Raw genomic sequence first — 17,864 nt, forward strand, 5'->3', positions numbered from 1 at the left:
ATTCATCAGGCAACTTAGATAACAGACAAAAAGGTCATAAGGAGAGGCCTAACCAGAGGAAGAGGGGTTAAAAGTAGCCCAGAGGAAAAGCTTGAAAACAGAACTTAACAGCAGTAAGGAGAGAAAAGAAAGAGAACAGCTAAATGACAGAATGGCAAAGACTAAGGATTGTGTACAGAAGAGGGTCAGATGAGGACTAGAGATGTCAATTATAAGATAAAATGGTCATAAAACACAAAACACTTTCATATGTAGTTGCATGCAGCAGTACAAAAATTCAAGAAAGAGATCCATAGACAAGATGAGAAGAGGAAAAATCTGAACAGTATCATACATCCAACATGTTCCAATATATATAAGGTACATGTTCCAATAACTGTATGAACTCTGTGTTTTGAAGATATCTGGGTAAATAACTGGATATGCTGTGGAAAAAAAGTATTTATCATAGTTAGATATTAGATTCATAAGGTCTTATCAGGGAACAGGTACGGATCAAAAGTAGACCTTAATGCAGAAACATATAATACACAAACTACATATCACACACATGTAAATAGCTATGGAAAGAATTATAACAACTCTAATGTACATGTTCATACATGTTTTCCTATGTACACATATGCACACATGTAAATGAGGATCATAGTCACTCAGATGCAAATGTTTTACATATTTGTACACATGTGACATGTGTTATATAAGACATAATTATATGTACAGAATATGTAAAAAGATGGGCATAGTTAGAATAATAAGAAATAATACTTAATTTAAAGTTTAATGTAGGAAAATTGGTTCAATGTATTAGCAATAGCATGTAGAATAGAAAGACTGTTTGGAGTTGTTCAGATTAGATTGTTTAAAATGCATTTTGCATAAGTCAGATTTTTTTAAAGTTAGATTGTGTTTTTTGTGAAAGCTTATGCTCCATTGAGTTTTATTGTAAGTTTTATCTAATTTTTTTCTATATTTATACATTTTTATATTTTTAGATAAGATTGTGGTTGTGTATTAGCTTAGCAGTATAAGGTTTTGATAGCAAATTGGTTTTAAAGAGTTTTTTGGAATATTTAATGTTTAAATTTTATTGCATTTTGTATTGTTGGTAGATTAAATTCACACTTTTAGTTTCTTTTGAGTTTGCAAATGTTGTGTTGACTTTAAATTTTGTAACAATTTGTTGTAATTCCCTGTCTTTCCCACCTTTCTTTTATTCAAATTCCAAGAATAGGCAAGTTAAACTAGGTACAGCAGATAGTGTAGATCTTTATTATTTTGGGGGGTTAGACTGTAGAATAAGCATGGAACAAAGGAATCATGGCACGTATTTTGGTGTACAGAGAAAAAAACTGATTGTAGTTTTTTACTGTGGAAAGAGGAGATAATAGGAATGAGAAAGGGCAGAGCCTTGGGTATCAATCCAGGGTGGTTCATGCACAGAACACTAAGGGATTAAGTTCCAAAGAGTGTCAGGAAGACATAAAAAGAGGAACAGAGAGCTGACATATCAAACACACAGCTCTTTCCTTGTGCTGCATGAATATCCTACACTCTGAGTCAATTTTTCTCTTTCTTGACATCATTGTTTCCTAGGGATTCCAAATTGCTATGAGTAAAATACCAATACATACACATATATATATATATGTGTGTGTGTGTGTGTGTGTGTGTGTGTGTGTGTGTGTGTGTGTGTGTGTGTGTGTGTATTGGTATTTTACTAATATATATATATATATATATATATATATACACCTATAAAAACAATATAGCAACAATAATCTTGCCCACACAGAGGCATACAGACTGCACTGCCCATCAATGCAGTCTGATCTGTGTCCATCAATGAAGCCTTCCCAGTCCACATCATTTCAGCCACATCACTGGTCATATTGGTTGAACTCCACTTTTATCTCAGGCTCACAGTGGTGCAGTGCAGAAACTGGCACGATTACAGAGCTGGTTCCTCCACCACCTTTCCAGTTCACAATACACTCTGTGAACTCACACAGGAATCTGGTCGCATAAGGCCCATGCAATCAGATTCCAGGGCAGGAAAAAAGAAGGCATGACATTAGTGTGAAACACATGCCTCACTTCCCCCACATAGTACAATGGCAACCATACTCCCCCAGATACACAACATAATGAACCCTATAACCTCCCTTTGCCCAAAAGCCTCTCCCCAAATAACTACACAGTACAATGGCCCCCATACTCCCCAAGATGCACAACATAATGGCCCCTATAATAGGGGTACTGATCCATGTCTTCTCTTGTCCATGGCCCATGTTAACCTATAAGTCCTATGTTGGAGGTCTACCCAAAATTTTAGATGTATTATCCCAATGTGAGCACCAGTAGAATAGCCATCAATGACTTGCTATTGCTACATGACTGGTTCATCTTCTTTGCTGGTCATAGAGGTTTTGAACAATATCTCTTATGTTGCTTTTCTAGCAAAAATTTTTATTTGCAATATGCCTTAGCCTACTCTAGCCTACACAGATCTTAAGAGTGCCCTTTATGGGACCTCTACTGTTCATTCTTAGTAACAATGGTAAACACCTAGCATAAAGCAACTTTATGCCTCATTTGATGTTTATTGTCATAGGGTATAATATAACAAAATGATCTCTAGCATTACATCTTTTGAGGGACCCAGTATGATTTTAATTCATACACAGAAGATGCTTTGTTGGGAGGGTCAACTTTGCTTTTCTGAATGAAATATTTTAAAATAGTTAACAAATATTAATTATAGAGAAATCGTGTTGTCTGTACCTTTTAGATAATAATATGACTATAAAGATTTGTCTTCTATAGAATGTAGTTTGTGAAAGCTCGCCTAGTTCCACTCATAATTTTATCAAAGATGGCCTCAATATGTATTTAAATTATCCTTACAAAGACTTTGTAGAGATGGGAAAGTAGGTATATGGGCTGGCAGTCACTGATATTTTTCTTGTTTCCTCAATCTCTTCTTGAGAGGAGAAATAAATTTCATAATTTCTTCCAAGCAATTTACATCCTATTTCCTCTTTTAAATATCTTGAGAATTGATTCCTCATTCTTTTAATAAAAGAGGTGTCCTGAATCTACCTTCTTTTGTGTACACTTGACATTCTTTAGATGCTTTTACAGTTTCTTTTTTTATTCACTACCATTTAAACCTGATGCTACCTAATAAAACTGGTAGAAGTCAAAATCCTAACAGACTATGTAAGACGATACTGAACATAAAGGAAATGCAGAAGCAACCTGAAAGGATGCTTAAGAATTTGAGTTTAAAGTTCCATAGTCATAATTGAAAGCATTGTATAATTTCCTGTATGCAATAAACTCTTTTGTCTATGTCTCCTGGTCAATTATTGGGCCAGTTTATTATCCTTTTATACTTTCTGTCCAATATATGTGTGTGTGTGTGTGTGTGTGTGTGTGTGTGTGTGTGTGTGTGTGTGTGTGTGTGTGTACACTTTTTTTAATGAGGGTGTCTATCTAACTTCATGTCATACTCTGGCAATTGAGGATTGGTCATGGCTTTTCCAATGTGGAACGTAAGGCTGATCTAAAATGATTACAGATCCTAGTTTCAAGGTTACTGTATAACCAGTATATCAACCACAAACCAAAGAATCTGGAAGAAAGAACTCACCATGCTAGGGAATTTCTCTTACATTTAGATTCAGTGCTGAGCATCCTTTAATGCCAAAGGTGGATTCCTTTGGAAAACATAAATCTCTTTATATTTTACCTAGATTGACATTACTCCTTTGATTACACAAATTTATTACACAAAATTTTTTGTTTGATAAGTGATGCACACAGTAATCACTGAATAAATGCATATCTGTTGAATTTATCTAGTTAGGTACTTGATTCAATGGATGGTAAACAAACAACTTGTAATAATTTTCTTTTGTGTTCCCACTTCTCCCCTAATCTCCATCTTAAAACCTTATTATCACCCATCATTTTCTATTCTTCCTCTTTTATTCCAGTTTCCAATGAAGAAGTGGCTCTTCTCATGACCAACTTTTCTAGAAGTAACCATGATTCCATCTTCTTTCACTATATTCCAGTAGATTGTTCCCATAATGATAACCTCTCTCTTATCTTCAAACTTTACCTATTTATTGCTTCAATTATTTTTGTCTAAGACACACCTACATTACCTTTTTACATTAAAAAACTTCAAAAGATCCTATCATTCTCAAGACAACATATTAATAACTGACTTCCCTTTTTTACAGCCAAACTCCTAGAAAAAGATGCCCATACTCCATGCTTCCACTTCCTTTCTTTTTCTTCCTCAGTACCTTGAAATTTAGTCTTAGACCACATTGTTTAACTAAATTTATATCTTGAATTTTACTAATTAGCTCCTAATTGCTAAATCTCATAGCATATCTTTAGATATAGCCACTTTATATTTGTCTGCAGAATTTGATACTGCTGATCACCATCTACTTCCTGGAGACCCTGAGATTTCATGACATTGTTCTTTTCTCTGAGTTATCATCCTCCTGACTGGCTCCTTCTTCTCAATGTATATCATCATCTATATTCCACATTCTAGTAGTGGGTATAAATCAAAAGTTTGTCCTGGGCCCTTTTTTAATCTTCTCTTTATCCAGTAATCTCATTAGCTTCAATTGAGTTCAACTATAATTTCAATGCAGCTAACACTCATATTTATATATTCAGCTTGTAAAAATGATAATGGCGAGTTACATAAAAATAGATGGAAAAACTATGTCAATACAGGTTCAAAACTGTTCAGATGCTTTTGATAGATGTAATCAAAAGTATCTTCAGTGATAAAGTAAAGTGAATTTCAAACGTGAATTTCCCTTCAGGGCCAGGCACAAGGATGCTAAAGAGACTCATTATAAAAAATAACATTTTTATTGAAATATATAAGGATAAAAAATTTCTAATTCGAAGGGATTCTAAATCTACCCAAATAAACTTCCTGGTTCTGCAAAGAACCGCTTCTCTTGTATTTCACAGACTACTCTAATCCTCCCTGATCTGACTAACCCAAATTTATACTATTTTAAATAAAACTACCATTATTATCTTTGTAATTCTTAAGTCTCAACAAGAATTACATTAGGACTCGAGTCTTAATAGACTCAAGAGTCCAAACCAAAGACCAGATCTTTCTTTGGTCTTCTCAGATATAAGCCAATTTATGAAGACAGAAAAAGATAGTCTAGTCAATAGTGTTTCCTAAGTTGGAAAAAAGAAAACACTAAGTTCCTTCAGGTCTTTCCCTCAAACAGAGAAAGAGGCAAAGATGTTACCTCTTCCAGCCCTGAGAGAGTCTGTGAGTGTGTGTGTCTCTGTCAACTGCCAGAGACCAACTGCCAGAGAGAGTAACTGACAATGAAAAACAGTTATAACTGTCAACATTTGAAATCGACATGCTCTCAGCTCTGCTTCAAACTCCAATTCTTTCTCAAGCCAGTCACTCTACTTTTTATCTCTAAACTAATAAAACAATATTTATTTTCTAATATCATCCTTATAAGCTCCACTTTCTCTCCAGAGTTCCAGTATTACCAGTGGCCAATTTGGTATTTCACAATGGATGTCCCATAGGCACCTAATCTCAATTTGCCTAAAACAGACTTCATTATCTTTCCCTGAATCAACTACCCTATTTCTATTGATATCACCACCATTCTTCTAGTTCCTTTTTATTTCCTTTTGCCTTCCCTAATATATAATCAATTTTCAAGTCCTGTTGATCTAACCTCTGCAATATTTCTCACATTCATCTTCTTTATTAACATGGCGAACATTCTATGTAAAGAAGTAAGATCTGAGGATCAAAAATTTAGACCTATAAAAACGAACTATAAAAATTATCCTTCACTTTTCAGAGAAAAAGCTGAACACCCAAGGTCAAATTGGCAATAAATGATACACCTCACTTGGGCTACTAAAATAGCTTCCTGATTTGACTCTCTGCCTTAAATCTCTGTCCTCTCCAAATCAGTATCCATTTAGCTTGCCAAAGTGATATTTCTCACTGTCACTCTCCTACTTAAAAGAACTCCAATTGTTCCCTGTTGCCTCTAGGATAAAAAAGAAATTCCTGATTTGACATTTAAAGCCCCTCATGATCTGGTTTCAGCCATCTTTTCAAAGCTTAACACATGTTACTCCTCACCACTCTACTCTTTGATCCACACTCCACATGCCATGCATTTCCATGCCTTGCAAAGTTTATTCCCCATGCCTGAAATACATTCCTTCTTCATTTCCACCTCTTAGAACACTTTGCCTTCAAAGTTCAGTTCAAGGACTGTCCTAGATGAGAACTTTCCTGACTCACCCCCACCTCACCCTTGCCCAGAAACTAGCTCCTCCTTTGAAAAACTTAATTTATAGTTAATTCAAAAATATTTATATATATATATATGTATATATATATATATATATATATATATATATATATATATATATATATACACATATATATATATATATATATATTCATTTCATTTCTTTTGAAAAACTATATGGTCTTTAAGGGCAAAGACTTTGTTTTTTGGTTTGTTTGTTTGGTTTGGTATTTCCACTGCCATATATAATGCCTGCTAAACATTAGGCACTAAAAATTTCCTAATAGTTGGGAGAGCTTGAAAACTAGTTTGCTGAAACAAGCTTGGGTCTGATGAATTTAAAGAAGTCCATTTCAGGCCTCCTTTCTATAAGTGTTTGAAATATGGGCCCTATATAAAGCTTGGCAACTACAACTGATTTCTGAATTTGCTTACATGTTAATATGTAATCTTTTATAGTGGAGTTCTTGAATTAGCCAACCATGTAGGTCAAACTACCACTTAATCTTTTACATATAATATTACCTCCAGATGTTATAGGTAAAAAGAAATCCTAAAGTCATACCGTTTAGAGATTTCTGATTCTTCTGTAATGGGGTCTTCTTACCTTCCATCATAATTTATTTTTTTTTCTACATGGATTTCTATCTCAAAGTTAGAGAAAAGATTAGGGTATCATTACCTATAATACTATGTTTAACCTCCTTTATAATAAATTCAAACTACAATGAAAAAGAATTGTTTTTAAGGAATCCAATCTATTGAAATATTAGTAGACATCAGTATTAGAAAATTAAGGGAACTTGGTAACCTACAAACAGGTTGACAAAATGGTAAAGAACACTTTATATTTAATTGTACAGAATACCTATATAATATCAAAGTTTCTTTCCTTTCTGTGAAATTTCATTCTTAATTAAGATTGCTGTAAATATTTTTTTTGTAATTTTTTTGTAATATTTGTAAAAGAAACATTCGTCTAACCATTTGTTCACATATTAGATGGCTAAAAAGTCATATTAATAACAGTAAGCTAATTATTGTTACTAATGGCTAGCATTTATTTATATAATAATTTTAAAGTTTGCAAAATGTTTTATAAATATTATCACTTTTGATATTCACAACAACCCTGGAGGGCAGGTGTTATCATTATTCCCACTTTACAGATGAGGAACTGGAGGCAAACAATGGTTAAATGACCTGACCAAAATCAGATAGCTTACTAGTGACTGAGGCAAGATTTTAATTCTTCTTCCTGATTTCAGGCCCAGCTCTCCACAAGGTTGCTGAACTGCCTCTATCATTATACCATATGTTATTATATATTATATTGCTTGTACAATGTATATTTACAAACCATTTCCATGACCTAAATATATTTATGCTGGCATTTGATATATGAAGATATGAAAATATATTTAAACATTAAAATACAGAAAACATGTATCAGATAAGATATATATTTTCAATGTAAATATTCCTTATTACCATAGAAACAGTATATATCAACACAAAAAAGTTTGGCAAATGAATGTAGATAAAGCTATGTTTCATCATTGTTAGGATAACAGCATTGAGAATAAAATCTGGCATACTTCAAGATGAAATAAAATAGGGATGCTTTAACTCCATATACAAAATTTCCTTGTAAACTTAAAGCTCTCACGCTGACTTTTTAAAAACCAAAATCACGACAAATGTGATCTGCAGTAATCTTCAGTTTACAAGTAAATATGACCAAAGACCTAGAACTATGGTTTGAGGTACAAAAATATTTTTATTGTTCTTTAGTAATAGTTCTTTAAGAGTGGAGAGAGAAAAGATAATTTTTGTCAAAGCCTTCTTGGAAATGTGAATAAAAATTCTTGGATTCCACTGCAACTTCCTGAACTTTTTCTAATCTGGATCTTAGCCCAAATATGAAGACAAAATAGTGCTTGAGTTTCTGACTGATGATTGGAGTGATTTATACCTCAAAAATCAACTCATTATTCTGATGAAGTTTTATATTTTCTATGAACCTAACATATGTTACTTTGAAAGAAGAAATACCTGGGAACATTCATAGACCTAAAAATAAATGAGGAATAGCATGTTATTTTTCTAGGGCCACATTATCCCTTTTCTTAAAAGACAGAAAAGTCAAATAAGAAGAAAAGAAATGTGCTAAGAATACAACAGGCCTGAGATCAGACTATCAGTCTATCAAAGACAAGCAGCAATTCATTTCTACTGAGAAACAGCAATACATTGTCACAAGTAGATAAAACTTTTAAAAATTGTGGGTGCTTTTTATTACTACTCCAGCAAAAGCTAACCTTTTGAAGGTCTGTGATTTTCAGAAAGATTGTGGCCATACTGAATTTCAGTAAAAAAAGTCACAAATTTTCAATTGCAAAGCTACTAAAAGCTGTAACACAGACTTAATTAGCCTATAATTCAAACTTGTATAAAAATGGTTGAAAGTAACATTTAAATATTTCTGACCAGTTTCTAGTGGCAATTAATAAAGAGCTATAGCTATATATAATGCTCTAACAGTCAGAAGACTGAATGATTTTATGTGTAATTTGATAATTTCCTTTACATGGTATAATGCATTAATTCAGAGCAGCTCAAAAACACTCAAAATGATTTGATTTCATTTATGTTTAAATATTTCTAAGATAGCATTAAATTAACTGAAGCAATTCAACCAAGACGAAAACTCTAAGTTAAATGTCCTCCTGGTTGCTCCACATCAAGCTACAATGAGGTGAGTAGGAAAGAGATGAGAATCTACTGTAACTTCTTATCTATGCAAACACTTTTCTCTTTATACAGATGTATAATTTCATATGAATACAAGTTCAAAACATTTTAGAAGTAAAACTGAATTAATCTAATTTTCAGAACCAGATCTGTTAATCACTTAACTGATTGTACTTTGTTAAAGCCCAAACCTCATCTAGGGATCAAAGCAATAAATGAAAAAAGCATTTCTTTATTGAGTGTTTTCTATATATTAGCTGTTGGGCTAAGTGATACGTATATAAATACCAAAAATGAATTGGTTTCTCCTTTTAAGGATCTTATGTTCAAATAAGGAAAGGGCAACACACAGGGGAATGATAGGCAGAAAGAAACTGTGAAGCAAGAGATGTTAATTGATCCTTAGGAAGCAAATGTCATTCTTGGTTTGGTTACTGTGTCTAGAAGAAAAGATAGAATGGGAAGAAGATGGGGTAGGGAAAAAGAATAAACAGATAGTGGTGGAGAAGATGGCAATATGGGCCAGATATGAAAATAGCCTAACCTGGTAGGGAGCCAGCTAGGTATGGTAGGCTAAGCAAATGGCAGTTCAGCCTTAGGGGTAGGAGATGAGTAAAAGAATAGTTATAATTCATACTTTCAATATTATTTTTCACTGAGGTTACTCAACATAATGAAAAGAAATATAAATATAAATAAGGTGTTTAGAAATGTGAATGAATAGTTTGAAAACAACAATGCTCCTCACTGTCCTTGGGTTTTATCTAGCAATCTACCAAATGATACATGTAGAAAACTGGGTGATGTGTCTGAATATAATAATGATGTTAAAGCTTTTCATATTATAACCTGGGAAAAAGCAGCTCAAAAGGAAATGAACTTGCCTGATATTTTAGCAGGGCTTCTATATTTCCATATATAAAAATCTGGAAATGTTCTTTATTATAACAATGCACACACTGTTTCCAAACCTTCATTTAGTGTTTAATTGAACACATTTAGCAAAGAATCATGATAATAAATGAATCCTTCAATATGTGGCCAACATATAGAATTTATAAGCAGGTCTCTTTTGGAACTAGCCTCAGGAGTTGGGAAAACTGATCTTCCCGAGTTCAAATCTGGCCTCAAAAACTCACTAGAGCTCTGTGATCCTGGGCAAGTCACTGTTTGTCTCAGTGTGGACATCTGCAGAATAAGCTGGAGAAGGAAATGGCAAACTATGCCAGTATCTCTGCCTAGAAAGCCCCAAATGGGATCATGAAGAATCTGATACGACTGAAAAAGACTGAAAAAACGACACCACCACATATTTCCTACAAATCTACCATGGATTATTCATTTTTATAAAATCAAACAACTGTGCTCTTGAAACACCTTTACTAAGATTTTTCTTGTGGAATTTCTGTATTTTTTACATTGCCTAACCTACATTTAAACAATGAATAAGTAGCTGCTGACATTTGATATTTCAAAATTCCATAGAATGTTTAACAAATGTTATTAAATATTTAGTCAAGTATAAAATAAGCACAGTTTATTTCTTATGAGTAAATATACTAACCAAATATGTGTTTTTTAGAATGTTTTCATAATAAAATCTTACCTCAATGGAAGGTGGAGTCTTTCTTGTTTTCCTAATCCAAGCTGCAAAGAAAAACAACACTAACATTATTACTCCACTTCAAGGGGGAGGGGAGGAAACTGCTTATAAAATTAATCACAATTGCAATGGAAAGAGACAATATTAAGTAATGAGAACGAACCTTGAACGATATGAAAAGTTAGTCTCATTTCTTGAGAGCTACATTCTCATGTAGTTTGAATTAAGTTTAAGGCCCTATGTCATTAAAATGAATCTTAAAGCAAACTATATGATTGTAATTGAATTCTGCTTATTTGGGTATTATTTAAATTGAGGGGGCTGGGACAAATACTTTCCTCATAAAAATATTGTGATTTCAATATTATAAAGATCGATGACCTATTTGATGTTGAGTCCTTCCTTCACTGGGAATGACTGCAACCCACCCACTTCTTGACTTCTGTAGATCTCTTATCACATCTCCAGAAAAGGTACCCTCACCAAGCTGGAGGAAACTTCCCCTAGATTTCTTAAGTTTGTGTGGGTACTGCTAGTGGGGTTGTTCATTTGCTTCCTCTTATTCTCTCTAAAAGACTTGTCTCATGTGCTTTTCCAGTAAAAAAGCTTTCTAATGGCATTCTTTAAATCTTTTCTGCCCAGTTCTTCTTTGGTAAGATGTTGTAGCCTACTCATGTTTGTTGTGAATCTGCTTCACTGTCCTTTGATTGACCAACAATCATATAATATCACCAGTAGAATAATGATGTTAAAAAAAAAGGGCTTTTGTTTCAGGGAGGAGTTTGGGCTCATTATAAGCATTGCCTGACTTCCCAAATACAATAAAATCTACTCTCTGCTTTCTATACAATTCTAAGGCCAGATTCAATATCTACCCCAAAAATATATATGCTTAGTCATAAAACTACAGGTTGTACATCCAACTGCTTGTCACAGTTGACATTTCAGTAAGGTTTGCAATGTATTGTGCATTTTGAAGTGGACCTAAGCCCTGGAGACTCCATCTCCCAGGACTCTCCACTGAAACTTCCTCTGACACCTCCTACTTCTTTTGTGGGAGACTAAAAGAGGAGAGAAGCCTGGGTTTTGGTGCCTTTATCCCTCAACCTAGGTGGAGAGCTTTAGTCCCTGCCTAGTTGCCGCAGATCAAACTTTTCCTGACTTTCCCAAACTTCTCTTTACTGACCCTAAATAAACTCACCTAACTTACTTTGGAGTCTAGCCTGATTTAACTTACTCTCTAGTCTACCTACCAGGAAACTCTGGTCAATTTCCCTACTGCTGCAGCGGGAGACTCCAGGCTACCTTCCTTCCCTTCCTTTCCTTATCTTTCCCTCCTTTTCCCCAACCATCAGCATTCAATTAGATCCTCATTTAAGCAAAACAGGAACCTCCCAAAGCATCCTGATACTCATTGGTAGTCTGGTGAAACCTAGCTGCTAGATTTTGTTTGAATTTGGACAGGGACAGCCGATTTAAGTAGGCCAAAATCAGAAGATGATGTGGCCCAAAGAGACTCAGGTATATCAGTTGGGATCTCAAAAACAAGAGTCTCCTTCATTTCATGAGCATATGAAAAAAGTATAGGGAGTAAAGTTAAGGATTCCTCAGGCAATTCCAGTGTCATAGAGCCATCTGGAGAACAAGTTATTGTGGCCCTAAGCTTGCATTTATAGGAGAGTCAGACATTAAGAGGAAAGAATGTTCCACACTAAGGGGTCCTACAGACAGTGCAATCTGAATCAAGCATACTCTTCAATACAGACTGGGAAGCTCCACTGTCCAAAAGACAATCATAATAGGTGTTAGTAACCTTCAATATTACATGGGGCTTATCAGATGGGGGGGGGGGGGCAATGGATAGGCACAACAGACAGTAAGACATCAGGGTCTGGAAAATTAAAGGTTGTATCCTCTGATTCCTATGCCCTAATCCCCCCTCCCCCATACATCTTCATAATCTTTGGGTAGTTCCTTGGGCTCCCCCCTGAGGGGCAGTAGCACCCTGGGTGGTTCGGTGGCGAGCTCCACTCAAAACATACTGCTGTGGGGTAATTTGGTATGAGTTGTCAGGTGCCTGATTTATGTTCTTAGAATTATTATTATCCATTCTAAAGTAACGATTCCTGAAATCACCAATATAATTATTATTTCTATGATTGTTTCTCTGATAATTTTTCCAGTGGATATTTTTTTACTGCCTGAAACAAAGTCCTACATTCTGTAATGATGTGGCCCTTCATATGACCGAAGCAGCAGGTAGGGGACTGATAGATTCGTGGACAGGGGCTAGTGCCATTGGTTGAGTATCATACCCTTTGTCTTGTTTATCAAACCTATCCTTTAAAGATTTGATTTCTTTTTTCAAGGTTTCTGTGACATTATTAGCCTCTTTCTGTTTTTCTTTTTGGCCTTTAAAGACATAAGCAGAAGTTTTCTTCAACTTTTCAAGGTCCATCTGAGGCCGCCATGGGCAATGCATCTTAAAATAATAGTGGACCATTGTGCAAGAATTGTTGACAAAATGACTCTTTATTTGCTTAATATCTGCGTCTTTAGAAATATCAAGGTATAGGTACTGACCCCCAAGCTCAATGCGCTTATCCATTAATTGTGAGGGTGTCCCATCACCAGATTATAAAAGGCTTTCAAATTTGGTCTATGCTTCTGTATTTTCAGAGCATTCTTGCATTGCTGTTATAATGTCCTTCCTACAACAATTTAATTGCAACCGGTCCTTGGGACTGTTATAATTCCATTCAGAATCCTGAACAGGCCAGTGTGTTGTACCATGCCCCTGGACCTTGTCAACAGGAGAGATGATCTTATTTTTCTCACGTTTTGTTAGAAAAGTATTGAGCAAATTCTCAACATCCTTATAGGACCAGTCATATTGATAAAATATCAGCCATTTTCTTGAATACCACAATAGGTTAGCATTCAAAAGAAGGTATATTGTATTGTAATTCTCTAATTTCTTGAGGAGTGAAAGGTACATGCTGTCTTAGTGTTACCATATCCCCATTGAGTCCTATTTCAGGCATTTCCCTTAAGGGGAAAAGATATTTACAGGAATCAATCGATTGCTATGGTTCCTTAAAAGGTGACTGTGGGGATACAGAGGCAACATGGGTAGGAACAGGTATGTTTGGAGGATGAGATTTCTTCAGAACTGGGACTGATCATGGGGAGGGAAAAGGGACAGGACAGGATGGGGGATTAGAAGAAGGATCAGGGGAGGTAAGATCAGCTAGGAGTTGTAGAGCATGAGAGAGATATGGCAGAGTATGAGAGAGAGATTGGTCTGTACCCGGTATATATGAGAGAGGTGTCTCATCTCCATTTTGGGAGAAATAGAATTGTCCACTATTTGTGGTTCAGGAACAGGTTCACAAAATTCAGATTTGTTTTGGATGGGATCAGTATTTTTCATTAGATCATGGAAGAACATTCAAAATGTTCTTCTGATTGAATTTGCCTGTTGACCTGCATTTCTGCTTTAATCTCTAGGATAGTAAAATTTTTTGTCTTAATATTGAAGATCAGAAAAAATAAAATCTCCTAGGAGTATAAGGAGAAGGTGGTAATTCAGAATCTTAACTGTCACTAATTGGGAAAAAAGCAGAAGACTTTCATGCAAAGTAGCATTTATGTTGCTTAGCATTTTGATTAAAAAAAGTATATATTTTTATTTAGTTTTAAAATTATTATTATAAGGGGTGGGGTAGAGTAAGGTGAAGGTATTTAGCTTATTTTATTTTTATGACTATTGAATTTTTATCCCTAAAAAAAAAAAAAGAAAAAATTATTTATTTATTTGTTGTTGCCCTCTGGTGCAGCAAACAGCCACAGTAGCTAAGCAGGGAAAGGGGGGGGGGGGAGAGAAAAGAAAAGAAAAAGGAGAAAAAAAGGAAAAAATGGGGGGTAAAAATCAGTGCTCAATGTTGACCTCTAGTGGTCAAGAGGCAGCACTACAATAGGGAGGGGTTAGGGGTGGGTTTGGGAATAAGGGGTGTAGTTAGGGACTGCCAGAAACCAAAATGGAGTATACGACTACAAAACCCAGTGGAGGCTGAGAGAGATGGAAGTAAGGTAAGTTGGGGTGTAGGAAAACCAGACATGAACCCCTTGCCAAGGCAAAGATCTTTGTAGACGATAGGAGGCAACTAGCTACTAGGTGGGGAAAGGGATTTCCCCTCTGAGCTGGGGTGGAGTTAGGAGTTATACTCACAAGCTGGAACAGGAGAAGGGGTTGGCAGAAAGGGCAGAAAGGGTGGGGGTGTGGCAGCTGCAGGAGCAGTCAGGTCAAGTCAGCACTGGGGTGGTCCAGGGGTGGCAAGGCTGAGGTAGCAGTTTAAGGCAGTGGAGGAGGAGTGAGCCTGCCACTTAGCTGGGGTTTGGCCAAGCTCCAGGCAGGAATGGATGATCAGGCTGATTCAGTCTGCTCTCCAGGATGTGGGTGAGGAGCCACTTCTCCACCAAGTCCCCCAAACTAAAGTAGCTGGGTCAGTAGGAGAGCAACAGCAGGCCAGGGTGGAAAATACAGCTGCTGGAGGCAGCAGTTCCCAGCAGTGAGGAGGGCAATGAGCCACAGCTGGGGAGGCCCAGCAGTAGGCAGGGTTTGAAAACTCCTGGCAGAGGAGTCCTTAAAATATTCTCAGTTCAGATACTTTCATAAGTCACCAACTGTAAAGGTTAAAATTAATATTCTATATTTCAAGTATTATTTTAATACTATTTATAAAAAATCAACTTAGAGGAAAGAGAAATTAAAAAATCAGAGAAACCTAACCAGCAATTGCCTTCCTCCACACTGGTCCAGCCAAAGAGGGCGCGGAGGAAGTAGAAACTGAATACCAAATTAACCAATGACACATGACAGGAAAAGGAAAAGGGGATTGTGGGAAATGTAGTCTCTAGGGTTCAGGATTCTAAATCAATATAAAGAACAGTTAACAAACACCTCTGATAAGTACACATTTTGTTTTATGTTTCTCTCAATGTCCAATAATGTTTGTTGCTACATCTTTACTCTTAATGTGATTTTTTAAAACCCTTATCTTCTGCCAGAATCAATATTAAGCATTTGTTCTAAGATAGAAGAGCAGCAAAGGCTTGGCAATGTGGGTTAAATGGTTTACCCTGGGCCATACAGTTAGGAAGTATCAGAGGCTAAATTTGAACCTATAGGTCTTCCTGACTTTAGGCCTGGATCTTTATCCATTAAACCACCTAGCTACACTCTTACATGATTTTAACATATGTATGGGGGAAATACCTTGTTGGAAAGTAAAACTAAGATAGCATTGGTTCTGCCGAATCAAATGCTATCTTAAAGTCAACAATCAAGAAGCAGAATGGGATCTTTTTTTCCCTACATATTTCAGTAAAGTATAAGGATGCAGTCTATCTGTTCCCTTTGCATAACCTTCATCAAGGACGTCCTTCACATAAGCATAGAGGTCAGCAGTTGACATTCTCTCTGTAGGCTTTTCCTTAATTATAAAGTCTGTGATTCTTTTCTAAGCATTTGATATGCTCCATCTTTCAAATATCATGACACTTAATCTATCAATGTCCTCAAGATTAGCACTGTTATTATTATTGCTAAAATTTCATATATATGTATATTTCTTTTCAGCAGGGATTGAAGCCTACTAGAAACAAGACTCTTTACAGAAGGGGAAGTAATATATTAAAATTTTCAAATGTCTCTATGGCTAGAAGCTAAAGCCAGCAGTCTCCTGGTGCTAGTACTAATTTCTTAAAAATAAAGTTACTTTTAGAAAAATTTAGCAAATTATTCTGTTAAAAGGTTTTTATTTTTAATTACTTTGGTTAATCCTTAGAAAGATATTCAATATTGTAGGCACTTTCCATTCTATTTGTGTTCAATGTACTCTTTCCGGTGAACTTCATGCTTTCAGAGTCAGAATTTGAGCTGGAAGGTACCTCAATGGCAGCCATTTAGTCAAATCCAAACAAGGGAATATAACTCTGCCTACACTGTACCCAAGTATTTGGTCAAGACTCTTTTTAAAGACCTTTAGTCAAGAGAACCCACATATGTTTTTTTAAATAAGCATTTATAAAATATCTATGTGCCAGATACCATCCTAAGCCCTTTACAAAAATTATCTCATTTGAACCTTACAACAACCCTGAAAGTTAGGTGCTATTATTATCTCCATTTTACAGTGAGGAAACTGAGGCCGATAGTGGCTAAATGGCATGCTTAGGGTCATATAACTAGTTAAGTGTCCAGTGATGGAATTTAAACGCTAGCCCTCCTGACTCCACCTCACTTCCTGATACAGTCTAAACTACTTTGCATAATATTCTAATTATCAGGAAAATTTTCCTCATATTAATCCTAATTTCACCTATTTGTAACTTTTTATCATTACTAGCTCAGCATCAAGTAGAAGGCAAGAAAATGTATGAAACACTTTTACTAGCCTCCCAAGTCCTGGAAGTCCTACCTATGTAGCCTAAAATGGTATTCTCTTCCTCAGTTGTATCATACTTATGCCCATATGAACTTTGTAGTCCAGTAAAACCTCCAGACCTTTTACAGATGAACTGGAGTGGTGTCTGGTCACATCTCCTTCACTTTACATTTCTGATCCCAAGGCTAAAACATCTAAACATCTATCCTTATTAGATGCCACCTTAGTAGAGGCTGACTGATTTTCTAAAGTGTCAAGGTACTTCTAAACCTGGTTGCAGGCAGGCACTGTGCTATCCAAGAACTGGACAGCCCAGTTCTTCATCTTCTGCCAATTTGACAAACTCATTTTTTATGCCTTATGCAAATCACTGATAAAAATGGTCAAAGCAAAGTTTCTGTGCCACTTCACCCAACAATCTCCTTCCAAGTGGAAATCAAACTATTAAAGACTCTTCATGCTAGTCTTAGCTAGTCATGCTAGTAATGTATTTTAAATCTATTTTATTGTACTAACAAGAAGCACACATCTCTAGCCTTCCACAAGAACATGAAAGATTTTGTCAAATGCTTTGTTAATTTTTATTTAAAATATTTGTTCTGTTCTTGATTCAGTAGTCTAGTAACTATGTCGAAAATAGGAATAAGCTTAATTTGACCTATTCTTTGGGAATCCATGCTAGTTAGTTCTGTGAAAAAACAG

The 17,864-nt window shown here is 35.5% G+C and overlaps 1 protein-coding gene across 3 annotated transcripts in view; it reads right to left on the reverse strand.

Moving 5' to 3' along the window:
• NDUFAF2 (NADH:ubiquinone oxidoreductase complex assembly factor 2) overlaps positions 1-17,864 on the reverse strand; it is a 243,772-nt gene that overhangs the window by 81,527 nt on the left and 144,381 nt on the right. For all 3 annotated transcript variants that reach the window (XM_016431307.2, XM_056824875.1, XM_056824876.1), the window contains one exon: positions 10,717-10,757. In XM_016431307.2, the coding sequence (XP_016286793.1) occupies positions 10,717-10,757 (41 nt within the window). The remainder of the gene's footprint in view (positions 1-10,716; positions 10,758-17,864) is intronic.

The sequence above is a fragment of the Monodelphis domestica genome, chromosome 3 (genome assembly GCF_027887165.1).
Source record: "Monodelphis domestica isolate mMonDom1 chromosome 3, mMonDom1.pri, whole genome shotgun sequence".
Classification (NCBI taxonomy): domain Eukaryota; kingdom Metazoa; phylum Chordata; class Mammalia; order Didelphimorphia; family Didelphidae; genus Monodelphis; species Monodelphis domestica.